This window comes from Scleropages formosus, chromosome 23 (assembly GCF_900964775.1).
Source record: "Scleropages formosus chromosome 23, fSclFor1.1, whole genome shotgun sequence".
NCBI classification, from domain to species: domain Eukaryota; kingdom Metazoa; phylum Chordata; class Actinopteri; order Osteoglossiformes; family Osteoglossidae; genus Scleropages; species Scleropages formosus.
In genome coordinates this window covers 3,658,279-3,672,036 of record NC_041828.1, presented here as the reverse complement: position 1 = coordinate 3,672,036, position 13,758 = coordinate 3,658,279, and the positions used below count along the sequence as shown (strand labels likewise).

The window sequence follows — 13,758 nt, the reverse complement described above, 5'->3', positions numbered from 1 at the left end:
GGCAGGGGTTTGTCGACGGCTTCCTACTGTACCCCCACCCCCACCCCAGTGCACTCTGCTCGGAAAACCCACCTTCTCACCTTTACACACTTTCTGTACACACTTTTACATTTTACATTCATTCATTGTCTCCAAAGCAACTTAAAGTGTTAATCTTCTTACATTTTTTTGCACATTTATACAGCCGGGTAATTTTACTGACGCAATTTAGGGTAAGTACCTCGCTCAAGGTATTTTACCGTATTGCTCAGTTTATAGGGGGGTGGCGCAGTAGGTTTGACTGGGTCCTGCTCTCCGGTGGGTCTGGGGTTCGAGTCCCGCATGGGGTGCCTTGTGAAGGATGGGCGTCCCGTCCTGGGTGTGTCCCCAGCCTTACGCCCTGTGTCGCCGGGTTAGGCTCTGGCTCTCCGCAACCCTGTATGGGACAAGCGGTTTCAGACTGTGTGTGTGTGTGTGTGTGCGCACACTCAGTTTATACAGCTTTCAACCTCATGCCTTGCTCATTTATCCACTGAATATTTTACTGATACAGTAAAAAGCACAGCCCTTCTTGGCACTCGAACCTTTTGTACATCATGTTATTATCCCATTCTGTAAATAATATACCACCCACGGCCTTAACCGAAGTGTTGGGCTGAATTATTGAATTTCTTCACTAAATATCCTGTTACATAAATAGATAAATTGTAGGTAAAACTGTACAAATAAAAGCAGTGCAATTTATAAAATAAGGGTTCTATGCATTTTTCTTAGAAACATTTGAAATACAGGCATCATTTACACGTAGATGTACGTTTATTCATTTAGTGGACAGTTAGAGGGGGTGTGGTGGCGCAGTGGGTTGGACCGCAGTCCTGCTCTCCAGTGGGTCTGGGGTTCAAGTCCCGCTTGGGGTGCCTTGTGGCGGGCTGGCGTCCCGTCCTGGGTGTGTCCCCTTCCCCCTCCGGCCTTACGCCCTGTGTTGCCGGGTAGGCTCCGGTTCCCCGTGACCCCGTAAGGGACAAGCGGTTCTGAAAATGTGTGTGTGTGTGTGTGGACAGTTAGAGGTGTACGAATTCGTAGCCAGCGATGTACGCACACACACACGCGGCACCACTCATACAAGCACACGTGTGCAGCCATTACTGAGAAAAACAGAATGGCTGGAGAACAGATACTGTAAAAAATACCATATTCAAAGCAGCTTACCCTGGCGGTAGAGTACACTGTATTGTGATGGGCTCTTTCGTAAACAGAGCATAAATGAATAAATGTAAATAAATAAATATAAATGAACGGTCCCATTGATGGTTTATTTCTAAACCTCATGTGAAACTGTTGGTGGTTGGTCGTGTACTAGTTAGAGCTACTGCCTATGGGTCCAAAGGTTGCAGGTTTGAATCCCACCTCCAGCTGTTGTACCCTTGAGCAAGTTACTCTAAATTGCTGCAGTAAAATTATTCAGCTGTATAAATGGGTAAGTAACTGTACGTAACTCGACGGTGTAAGTCGCTCTAGAGAAAAGCGTATGAAGAATAAAATGAATGAAGAAACGTAAATGAAACCAGGTGAGTTCCACGCAAACCCCCAGTCCCACCACCAGGTGTCTCTGCAATAAACGTGCTGTCGACAGAGTTGAAACCAACGCGGGAGGGCAGTTGGGTTGAATGACCGGACCTGCCTCAACGCACAAGGCTTCCTAGGGGACTTAAACCAACAGACTGCTGTGTGGTTTCCCCTCAGCTGCTCCTCAGAGAGTGATGACCCTGATGGGGAAAGGAAGTGAAAGAACAGCAGAAAGGCTGCTCAACCGTTCTGTGATGGGGTGGGGGGCGGTGGTGCAGGTGAAGGAGGTAAAGAACATGGCAGATGTCTACATGGTGTAGGTGTGAGGGGTGGGAAGGCGTGACTTCAAAGCACAGTAGCGCATAGGTGCAACGGGGGAGTGTGGGCACAATCTGGGCTCCTGTCCTAATTTACATTAACTCATTTATTTGACATCTTTCTCCAAAGCAACTTGCACCGTTAACCTACTTAGAATTATTTACCCATTTATACTGCTGGGTAATTTTACTGGAGCAATTTTAGGGTGAGTACCTTGCTCAAAGGTACTACAGCTGGAGGTGGGATTCAAACCTGCAACCTTTAGATCCCAAGGCAGCAGCTCTAACCTCTATGCAAGTAGCTGTGCATAAGTATAGCCTCTTTGGATTCTGGGTAACTGACCCTTTCAATCAAGCTCACCGCGATCACGTATCTCTACACTCCTGAACTCCCCACGTGCGCAGATGAATATGAAGAACGTGCGTAGCTGCCGGTTCCACGACGGCTGAGGATCGCAGGATTCCTAGATCCGCTACCAGGACGGACCCCAAGACGAGGAAGCTGAATCGCTTCAATAAAAGATCCACCTGCGAGAAACGACACGGAACGGACGTGTCTAAGCAACACAACGTCACGTTTCCATCACCCACCAGATGAAAGTTACAAAACGCAATTATCATGAGCTGCAAACAAACTCCATCGGTCTCTTCCGGAGCCATCCTATTGGCAGGAACAGAACCCACAGCTTTTGCCAAAGCAATTTCCCCGAATAAATCAATTAAGGGGCGAAACTTCAAATAGGAAAGACAACGAGTAAGAAAAGGGCAACGTTAATAAGATTTGGGAGAGAGTAAAATGCATAAGGAGATACGTGGAGAAAAGAAGAAGAAGTGCATCAGGCCGCTTTGCCCGTCTCCTGCGTAGCTCCAACTGTGTGTGTTGGTTTTTATTGTTCTTTTCCACTTTTCCTGCCAAGATCTCAACTCGCAGCAAGTGCAGGCTGCGCGCAGGCTGCGCACAGGCCTCAGAGTGGAACTGTGCTTCGGCGGCGGGTTCGATTGATCCAGGAACACAGCGAAGAGCGACGCGCCCCTGATTGACGACGGCCTGCCGGCACGAGGGGCCCCATGCCAGGCGCGGGCGTCGGAGTGACCGCCGGCGGAACGGCTGCACCGCACCGTGGCCACGCGGGCAGATTCGTGCCTTTGATGATGAACCATCTGTCACGTATCTCATATTATGTATCCTTGCGTAAACACATTCATTATTGCACAAACGCCCTCTCCGAGTGCCTTCTTTCTCTCATTCCAACTGCTTTTTTTTTTTATTTCCCCGGGTCGTTTGAGTAAAACGCACCGTAATAAATTTAATTTACTTGATTGATTGAGCCCATTGCTCAGAGCTGCGCCGACTGACTTATCTGGCTAGGATGCGATCAGAGCGGATTCACCATGGAAACCGACAGCAAGTGTTATTTTTTAGCACAACTTGTACTTTTTTCCGAGCACAACAAAGGGAGGTGTGAACATTGTGCAAAAGGATATAAACCAGGCGCTCGGCGAGTGAAGATGATCTCCGCAGACAGTCCTTTGTCAGTCAATCAGCCCTAATGAATTCATAATAGCACACTTTCTCAAGCAAAGCGTCCCATAGTGCTTCATATCATTTATTTATGATTTTCCAGACAGAATTAAAAATACCCACAATATTTTCCCCGACCTCTTTGAAGCACTTGCTTAAGACTCGTGGAAAATATTGTCTGAGTGACTCACATTCGGTACAGATTCCTGAAGGGAACTGTGGCAAGAGCCCTCGCCTTGAAATCGTAGCTCGGAGGTTCGAATCCCACTCCTACTGTAATGCCCTTGATCGAGGTACTTTCGCTGAACCGACAGTAAAAATGACCCTGGTAAGTCACTGAGCGTATAGATGTACCACTATAAATAAGTGCGCCAAGTTCTTGAGAATTTAAGAACCTCCGAGAATCCGATGAACGTTAAGGACCCCCACAAGAAAAACGTTCAGAGCACATATTGCACTGAGAAGTGTTTACTGTCACTTTAAATTATGCCTTAGACAGTAATAACATTGTTTAAACTTTTATTTAGTTTGACTGATGTTTGAAAGCAAGCCTACACTTCACAGACCCCCCGAAGCCCACCCACGGAGTCCAGGTTAAGGACCTCCGCTTTACAGAAGGGAGTGGGCTGAAGAATACATGTAAAACACGCTCTGTTTGTCTGTAGCAGGTCTTATAGCACACGGAATCCAGGATGGGTTCATATCTCATCTCCTTCCGACCCCCTGCCCCTGCCCCTGCCCCTGCCCGCCATCCCCCATCGGCCCACGAGGGCCCCAGTCAGGACACACACATTGTTTCTTCAGGATCCAGACGCCCCACACGGCGGGGAGGGGCCACGCATGCCTTCTCCGCATTTACAAGTGGTCGATGGGTTACGATGCACGAGACTCCATTGGTGGAGCCGCATTCAAACGATGGCCAATGACAGGCAGAAGGGGGCTCCTGACTGGAAACGGGCCAATAGGATGCCCCCCTGCGTCCAAAGCCACGCATTCCGAGATGAATGGAATCGCCGGTTCGGGCGCATTGCTGGCGAGGCTCAGGATCCGTGCTGCAATCACACAGCAGCGTATTACAAGACTTTTGGTACAAATAAGTCCCGCTTGACAGAGTGCGTAACCCGAGTGCTTGTCTGTTTCAGCCAGGTTTCCCACCCATGGCGCACACACCTGCACACACTGCTTCAAATTCCTAATCAGCATTGTTTTAAATGTCAGACATGTAAAAATTTTCTAACATCTCTGATATTTTTTTTTTTTAAACTGAGGACTTTATCTTAGGTCGTTTCCCGCACCAGCGCTACTCTGCCAGTCCATCAATTACACATTAAAATGGTTTCCCAACAATGATTAACTCCAACAGCAGTAAAAATCCAACTGAAATCCTCTCATCTGATGGTTGCTTGGTGCAGAGCTGGCTTCTGTTGGCTCTTAATTAGTCACAAAGAGATGGCGGTCTCCAACAACGGCAAAGCAAACTTCCGTAAAGAAGGGGAATAACGGTTAAATGATGCAACAGCTGAAGAACGACGTCTTACTCCAATGTGGGGTATAACGGGTGGCGTGGGGTTCACGCGAAACCTCTTGTGACCAAAAGGTTTGAGGCTCAAACCTTGGGATTTGCGCCGGGATTGTTTTTGTGTGTTTAAGGAAGGAATTCAAATATGTAGAGGACCAAAAAGGACATGTCCTGACTTGTGGTCCATTAGCTGCGGGGGGCAGAGTTGCCTAATGAACAGCGGTCAATTCACATAGAGGGCAACAGATGTCTGACAGAAATCAATGAACTGGCTTAGCTAGCATTAAGGCACAGTGGCGTGGCTGCGGTGGGGCGAGGAGTTGAGGGTGTCCACTAATTGGGGGGGTGAAACAAGAAGGGTGTGTTTCAAACGAGTTAATAAAATCTAAATCATAGGTGTTGGCATCGGATCCATTCATTTTCACAGAGCACGAGTAGGTGTGAAATTTCTCAGGTGGTCATGGGCATTTGGGAGGAATCCTCAGACTGTCCCGTGACCCTGATGAGTTCATTCCTCCTAGGGGGTCTGTGGACCCCTGCTGTCCCCTCTTAGCAGTGCAAAGGCTGGGTGGGAAGGTGGGGGCAGGGAATAAAAGCGCTGTAATAATAGGGGGTAAGATGACCTTTATTACATGTTGCCTTTACCTTTTCTTTTGTGGGCCCACAAACATCCCCAAGTGTGGGAGAACCTCCTCTCATATTAGCTGCCAGTGCTTTCGAAATCCAAATGAATTCTATTTATCATTTTAAAATGGTGAGCAATTTTTCAGTTAAACTTCAGACTTAATCTTATGTGGACAGATATGGGGATGTTCCGTTGGAGCTCTTGAGTATTCCATGCATTCTGGGACAACTTTTGCCAAGTGAATTTAGTGCAGCTCTGGTCTTCGGGCAGCAGAAAAGTGATGGTTCTCCAGTGCTTCTCTGGTGTGAGATAAGAGAGGAGGGCAAAAATAAAAGAGCTGTCAGACATATTATTTTTAATTGCCCGTTAATTTGTCCTTTTCTGTATAGCTGCGCTGCGTCGCATTGAGCAATCCGTACGAGTCCTGCAGAAATGAGACCCACGGCACTGAGGGCGGACTCCTTAATTAGCAGCGCTAGCGTGCGAACAGCCTGCAAATCAGCCGGCGCTCTCCACAGCTCCACATACCTCTCCCATTGTCCGCTGAAGACTGTCGGGGTGGGGTCCCCACAGTGGCTCCAGTTACACCACCGGGGGTTCACTGGGTGGGGGGAGTACCGCAATGTCTCCAGATCCTCTACCTTTCACATGCAAAACTGGGCAAAAGTAATCCCAAATTAGCCGTTCGCACGTCCTTGAAGAGGCCGAACTCTGCAGACCGGTCATTCCCAAGAGCAGGGCGCAGTCCTCAAGGAAGAGTAACGTATTGTTTGGAACAGATCAAACCGAGGTGTTGATAGTGTCACTACTGATGGGCAGTCTTTACTGCGGTAAAGGGATTAAGAGGCCATTGTTCATCAACCAAGAGGTGAGAGCTGCTTCATGTGTCATACAATCAAATCAGTGTACCTGACTGGTGGGACAGAAACCAGATCACAGTTTGGCTGAAACCACTGTCGGTGGAGACATACTGCTACTTGAGAAGAAACATATTGATGAGCATTGAGGAGACTCGCCCTTGCTTCGCACGTTCCACCAACCTTCCCGCACGTGCAGGGGGAGGAAGTGGGGGGGATTTCGTCTTTCAGATCTCAGCATTTGATGGAGTCTCCAGGGGACAGAAGATAACCCTTTCTGAAGGTTTGTTCCATGTAGGGTCAACATCTCCGGCAAAGATGGGAAAAAGCGAGAAGCTGACAGCGTTCGGCAGAAGGACCGCTCCAATTAATTGTCCCGCTCCGTTTCACGCTCATTCTGAAATGGACAGTTTCGCCTTGTCTAAGGCCAGCCATGTTTCAGCGCGAGCCCATAAACTTTTCGTCAACCTTCAGCAAACAATAATGACCGTACAGGTTCATTTGAATTTCATACATGTCATGGATAGAATTAATGCTGTATCAGGAACAGAAGACTGTGCTATTTTGGATCAATTGCTTTTTTTGTACACTTGCTCTGATCCCTGATTTTGCCATTATTTATTGAGAGTTCTGTGTGTCTGTCCACAAAAGTTCAATATTTACAGACTGAAGTTAAATGTTTACAGGACCTAAAGTATCTATTTAAACAGCCGTAAAACAAACTGATGGTACTGCAATCGAAGAACACAGCGGAACAGTACTTTGTGAAGTTGATTTCAACAAGTTGTAAGGTCCCCCCCCCCAGTTATCATTAAATAAAATACAGTTGTAAAATCATATCATAGCAATAAACTCATCAGAAACAAATGACACCTTTAACAGAGAAAAACATTTCCAAGAAACATGCTTGCAACTCAAATGTCTGATTACATTAAACCCCCTAAACTGATAAATACATCACTCCCAGTCTCACCTTCACAACAATTGAATAATCAACACCAATTTTTTGGAGTTTCAGGCAGCTACATGAATTTCTGTGGAGTAACTTCAGGGGGCAACTGCATATTCATGTTTCTTTGTGTGCAGGCCGTTTTACATTCGCTCATCATGATTACACAGCTTTTGTTATGCGTTCAACGGGCTGTATGTGTAGTTTTTTTTTTTTCAAGTTACTCTCATTTACCCCGTCTGAATAGGAGTCACCGGGACGCTGTAGCTTTAAATAGCGGGCGTGGCTACAGCCTCGGCTCCGCCCCTTATGCTGATCAGCCCCTATTCTTCGGCGGATCATATAGCGCTGCGGGTCTTTAAAGTGTCCGTAGTTCCGCGCGCGCTGCTGCATGGACTCCTGGCTGCCGCGCGCCGCCTCGTCCGGGACTTGGCGCACAAACCGGGCGCGGATTATGCTTTTGGCCGAAAGAGGAGGCTGATTCCCCCCGAGTGGACATCGGCTGACAGCATCGCCAGCAGGCGCGGGGATCGCAAATATCAAACTTGATTTATTTTTGCCCTGCAAAACACGGATGGTTCACAATTTGGCGCTCGGAACTTTTCCCTTATCTCACTCCCCCGTCCTGGAAATGTGTTTGCGGTCCTTCTGACGCCCCCCACCCCTCGGCCGGCCGAGCGGACGGATTATTTCGCGTTCAGCCACCTTTGACAGGGGGTCACATTTGTCGGAGGGGGCGGCGGGGGGGCGGGTGTTGTTTTTCGGGTTGCTGCTGCTGCCGCCGCCGCGCTGCCTCCGCTCGTCCTCGATGCTCCTCACACGTCCCCTGGTGGCACAGTAAACCGGTAAGTGTGTCCATGTGGAGGCTCGTTTCCTGGCTCGCGAGGGGGCTTCGCGGAGCTGTTAACACCGAGCGCGCTCTTATGTAACGGATGTTACCCAATTCCGAAACTTCAGCGTAACGAACCCGCTGTGCGGCGCGACGATGAGCACGCGCCGATCGCGCCAAAAGAGCGTCGGCCACCACTTTGACAAGTAACCCCGCAGGTGACGCGGTCCAGTGGGCGCTCGGCCTCGCGGCAGTTAATTGCCCGCCGCCAATTAATTAAGTGCGGGAATCGCGGCGGTCCCGCGCGCACTTGCACAACTGCAGACCCCCCGCTTTTTTCAGCCGAGCGTTTCTTTCTCTGTGTGTGTGTGTGTGTGTGAGAGAGATCAATAAATGCGGGCGCGTCCGAACGAGCTGGTCACTTGGTCACCGTGTCACGCCGCCTCTCATCTTCCACAGCAGATCGCCAGAAGCCGAGGAGATGCTGGGGGTCGGTTCGAGCGCACCACCGCGCTGCGACAGCTGGGACATGATGGAGCACGAGCGCTACCAGCACTGTTTCTACGACTACCGCGACCCGGAGCACGACTTCTACACGTGCACGGCGCCGAGCGAGGACATCTGGAAGAAGTTCGAGCTGGAGCTGGAGCCGACCCCGCCCCTGTCGCCCAGCCGGACAGCTGAGGGCGCCGGCGGCTGCGCGGCTCATGCCTCCCCGAGCCCGGGCGAGCGCCTGGACTGGCTGTCCGGCGTGTCGCAGGACGAGGAGCAGGACTCTCCGTACAAAATCGACACGGAGGAGGTCTTCGGGAACCTCAGCTCCATCATCCTCCAGGACTGCATGTGGAGCGGCTTCGAGAAAGTTGTGAGCGACCGGCTGGCCGGCTCGTCCCCGTCCAAAGTTCCCGTGGCGGTGCACAGCGGGCCGAACCCGTGCGCGAAGGCGCAGAGCGCGCAGCTGGACGTCGCCACGGACTGCGTGGACCCCGCGGCCGTGCTCACCTTCCCCATCAGCAGCTGCAAGAAGCAGCAGGCGTCTTCGGGGACGGAATCGCGCACCGACTCGTCCGGTAAGTAAGAAGCAGCCGGGTGGACGCGATCGTGTCTGCGCTCCGATGGATCACGTGAGCCACTCTTGGACCCACGGAGCGGTGCTTAGTTAGGGGTGCACCACGCGCGAGTGGCATTGATTTTCTTCTTTTTGTGGTTGTTGTCCTCAGACTCCGGGCACAAGTTTCCGTACTGGCTTTGTTTTGGGAGGAAGCCAAGTTTTTAAGCCGGACGCGAAGTCCGTGATCCAACCCTCGATTCAGCCCCTCGCACCGCATTATTTACACTGGTTTACCATGTCATGGCCGTTTTGCGACTCCGCCTTGCCCGGAGAGCCTTTTCTTGTTGTGGTTGTGCGTGCGGTCAGGGATCGCGCGTGGACAGCTCCCCGCGACAGAACCCCATTGTTGCGGATCGCCATGGCAACGCCGCGGCTGTCAGTCAGCAGTGCGCGGCATCCCTTCGAAACTCCTTTTGCACGTGACGCAGGCACAAGTTAGGATGAATGTGGTCATCGGGCGGTGATGTAATAATCATCTTCCGGGATACCTTGGATTACCGTGGTGTTTAGTGTGCCTATTCCCTGACTCTGATTTTGTTTCTTTCAGGTACCCCCCCCCCCACCTTTCCCAAATTTCCTGAAGGGCCCTGTAACAGATGGTCAGCTGACACCACCATATCCCGACATAACAATATAAATTCAATGCACATTTGTTTTACAAGTTAAGAACAGACTTTGGGGGAGGGAAGAAATTGGGTTAAGCAATTGGATTAACATGTCAGTGACACAATCAGATGAATGCTTTAGTTAGCACAGCCCATTGCCCGGGGGGTGGGGGTGGGGGTGGGGGGGGGGCACTGACTTGTTCACTTCAAATTGTCACGAGTGTCTGAATGGTCACATTAACTGGAATGTCGACCACAGGACATTGTTCTGGCTTCTTAGCAAATCCTTTCAGCTGAAGGAACTGTTTTGCCGGTTTTGGCAAATAGCTCAATCGCTCGTTTGAGGCAGTGTAAATGCAGTGTAACACAACTTTCTCACACCCTTTTTTTTGTTGTTAGATATATGAAAGCTGCCAGCGAGTTCTGAAGTTATCGTTTTGGTTCGTGTCTTTCGGCAAAATGAACTCGGATTATTGTTTATGTATTGGACCTCACTCTTCTTGAAGCGGTGGTAAATGAAATTACAGTAAATCAGTGTAAGCATGGGCCACTCTGTGAGAAGTGCGTAACTGCTGTCGGAAAACTGGAGACCTTCTTAAAGCAGGGAAGCCCCCCAAGGGGGTGTGGCAAGGTCGCTTCTCCCTGGCCTGTGAGAGTGTTGTCGTTGAAAGGCCTATTCAGCTGTAACAAAGCACCTTGTGCACCACCCCCCTCCCCCCACCCTGCTGATTTTGCCCCTCATTTCAAATTCAGATTTGCCCAGTCAATGGCAACTTTAAAAAACTCCCTCGTATCCAAGGGAAGAAAAGCAATGTATTGCTCATAGCCGCACATAGGAGAACTTGGCTGGCCAATGTGTGTAGGCCCATTTGACAGGACAAAACAAAATATTTATTTGCACAAATGCACTTAAACACTTATTTTTGCTGTTGTAGGGCAGCTGATTTTTCACATCTGGCAAATGCCGTTCTCCCAGTGGTGTGACGGGTGGAGGATATGACGTCATGGATGAGCGCCGCGGAGGATGCCTGAACTTAAGGCAGTGTTACCAGGCAGGCAGCTATGTCAAGATGAGCTGTGATTAGCTGGATGCATCCTGATTTTTGTTCAGATTAAAAAGGGACCCAGAAGTGTCAGTTAAATAAATGAAGAAATTCTCAGGGGCTGATCGGCGTATCAGAATTTACAGGTTCGACTCTTGGTTTCGGACACCTTCCGGAAGATGCGTTGAATTTCCCCCGCACTGCCATGCTGGCGTTTTGCCCCATGCTGCCTCGATTCTCTCTGCAGTTTGGCACCAAGTTGAACAGTTGCTCTCCTTTGCTCCCTTTCAGCAACTCTGCAGCATGCAGCGAAAGAGGTTTTGGACAGTAAGAGCTAATGCACAGGCCAACTCGTGGACTCGTGACCCGGAATCTCACAAGAGTCCCTGCTGCTGTAGCCTTGAACGTCTGCCGCTTGGTGGTGAAAGGGAAGGGCGTAATGAATGAATAAAAGTTATGACTTATGATGCTTTTTGGTATCATTGCAGATGACGACGAGGAGATTGACGTTGTGACGGTGGAAAGCAAGCAGAACAAGGGCCGGCTGGTTGGCCGCAAGCCCGTCACCATTACGGTGCGTGCTGATCCGCACGACCCTGGAATGAAGCGCTTCCACATCTCCATTCACCAGCAGCAGCACAATTACGCTGCACCTTCGCCCGACAGCCCCAGGGACGTGGACCCCGAGCCCCCTCGCAAGCGACCCAAGCCGGAGCCTGCCGCACCCGTGATGACCCACCAACATCATCTCCAGCACAGGGAGCCCAGGTCACGGCCCGGGTCTCGACCCAGCAGCCCGCAGAGCTCAGACTGTGAGGACTTGGACCGGCGCAAGACGCACAACTACCTGGAGCGTAAGCGGCGCAACGACCTGCGCTCGCGCTTCCTGGCGCTGCGGGACCAAATCCCAGGCCTGGCAGACTGCCCCAAGACACCCAAGGTGGTGATCCTGACCAAGGCGAGAGAGTACCTGCGGCTACTCCACACCAGTGAGAGGCTTCAGGCCCAGGAGCGGAAGCACCTGCGTGCCCAGCAGCAGCAGCTCCTCAGGAAGCTGGCACACTTAAAGCGGCAGAACAGTGTTCCTGGGGGAGAGGAGTCCTGCTGAGATATTATTTTTATTTTTTTTTTTTGGGGCAGGGGGGGTCTCATTTTCTTTGTCTTTGCACATTTGCTTCAGGTTGACAAGGTGATAATCTGAAGGGACAAAGAACTGGAGGAAGAGGGTGTCAGTGCTTTGATGGGTGATGCAGGTTCTTTTAGAAGGTCTGGGGGGGGGGGGGGAATGGAGCCTAATGCCGTGGTCCAATTACTTAAGAAAAACTTTCTTGCATGGATTTTGCAAGCCAAAAAAAAAAAAAAAAACTGAAAAGTTTCTTGCAAATTTGAAAAGGAAGATGGTATTTGTCAGCAAATTAGCATGCCTGTTCAGGAGTATTTGCTTTTTGGCAATGTATGCACATGTGAAACTTAGTAACCGACAAAGAAAATGTTTAATCTCAGTATTTCTCATGAAGTTGAGCTTATTTGTGATGTAGCTTTTCAACAACCAAACGATTTTAAAATGGTGACCTGATACGAAAAGACATGCAGATTAGCTCTTGTCTTATTTTGTTATAAAGGTGACATGGGGATGCAAATGCGATGTGGTAGAAGCTTGGCTAAAGGACTATATCATTTTAAAGTGCTATAATGTTTGAACAACAGTGTGCCAGTGATGGGGGAGGGGGTAATATTTTGTGCTTTTTTTTTTTTTTTGAGAAATTTCGGATAGGTGAAGTATTCTTTTATTCCTCATTGACCAATCGTGTGTATTTGTACATATAATACACCCCCCCTCCCCCCCCAGACAGAACCCCAGGGCAGCCTTGCTGTTTATAGATCAACTTTCTTTGTACATAAATGTGAATGGCTGTGCTGTATAAATTCTCTGTAAATAAGTACATCTTCAGTCTTCAAGAACCAAAATCAGGATTTTTTTGAAGGACTCATACTTTGTTCTCCCGCTGGGTGGTTTCAAAGTTGTGATCCATCCAAAAAGGACATACCAAGGATATGTTAAAGCTTATATTTTTGTTAAGAAATGATTAAAAATCATGAAAATAACACTATTTACTTTGATCACACTAGACACTTTGTGATGCTGTTTTCACTGCCTGTACTTTAATTTTACTTTTGTCTATTGATTTGTATACAGTGTCTAAATAATACAAAACAATTTTATACTATATTTTCCTACAGCATTTGTGTTTGTAGATTCTGGGGGCGATTGTTTTGTGCTTTTCCCCCCTCACTGCTGGCACGTGCTGGACTGAAGAGTGATGATAGATTATTTTTAAATGCACAATCCTACTGTTGGGCTGGTCTCAGCTCTGTTGAACCCCACGCCAATACATGAGCTCACTTTGCACACGCCAGGCTGCGGTTCCCTTTGCTTTTAAACTTGTCATTTTAAATATACCCAATGGATAGCGTTTCATTATTAACAGCGATCCTACTAACCAGTGCTGCAGAGAAGAGCGAGCAGCTGGATCTGTCTTCTACAAACAACACTTGCGCTGTTGCTGCTCACCTGCCACTCTGGACTTTTCAATTCCTTCTGCCCAGTGCAATGAAGAGCTTGTTGTTTTTGTATTTAATTTTTCACTCCAGCACATGCCACCTGCTTAGTTAATTTCACTGTTTTCGAATGATTGTTTGCCCACAGATAAAATCATCTTCTCTCTGTTTCTCGCTGGTTCTTTTTTGCTGGTGGAATGCTTATTTGAGTGTAGGATGGTTGCAACCTCATTTTTGCACTTTGTGTTCAGTACCTCATAAGACCATATCATTAAAA

At 49.0% G+C, this 13,758-nt stretch overlaps 1 protein-coding gene across 1 annotated transcript; it reads left to right on the top strand.

Moving 5' to 3' along the window:
* The first annotated feature begins 7,712 nt into the window (after positions 1 to 7,712).
* myclb (MYCL proto-oncogene, bHLH transcription factor b) lies at positions 7,713 to 12,167 on the top strand. Its single transcript, XM_029248371.1, has 3 exons — positions 7,713 to 8,179; positions 8,623 to 9,233; positions 11,411 to 12,167. Exons 2-3 carry the CDS (start codon positions 8,645 to 8,647, stop codon positions 12,028 to 12,030), a joined length of 1,209 nt encoding a protein of 402 aa, XP_029104204.1. The 5' UTR covers positions 7,713 to 8,179; positions 8,623 to 8,644; the 3' UTR covers positions 12,031 to 12,167.
* Positions 12,168 to 13,758: the final 1,591 nt, after the last annotated feature.

What these genes read in the sequence shown, in the direction of transcription:
- myclb (XM_029248371.1), top strand. Translation starts at nt 8,645, where the DNA reads ATGCTGGGGGTCGGTTCGAGCGCACCACCGCGCTGCGACAGCTGGGAC. An exon ending in ATCGCGCACCGACTCGTCCG is followed by an intron (nt 9,234 to 11,410) that starts GTAAGTAAGAAG and finishes GTATCATTGCAG; the next exon opens with ATGACGACGAGGAGATTGAC.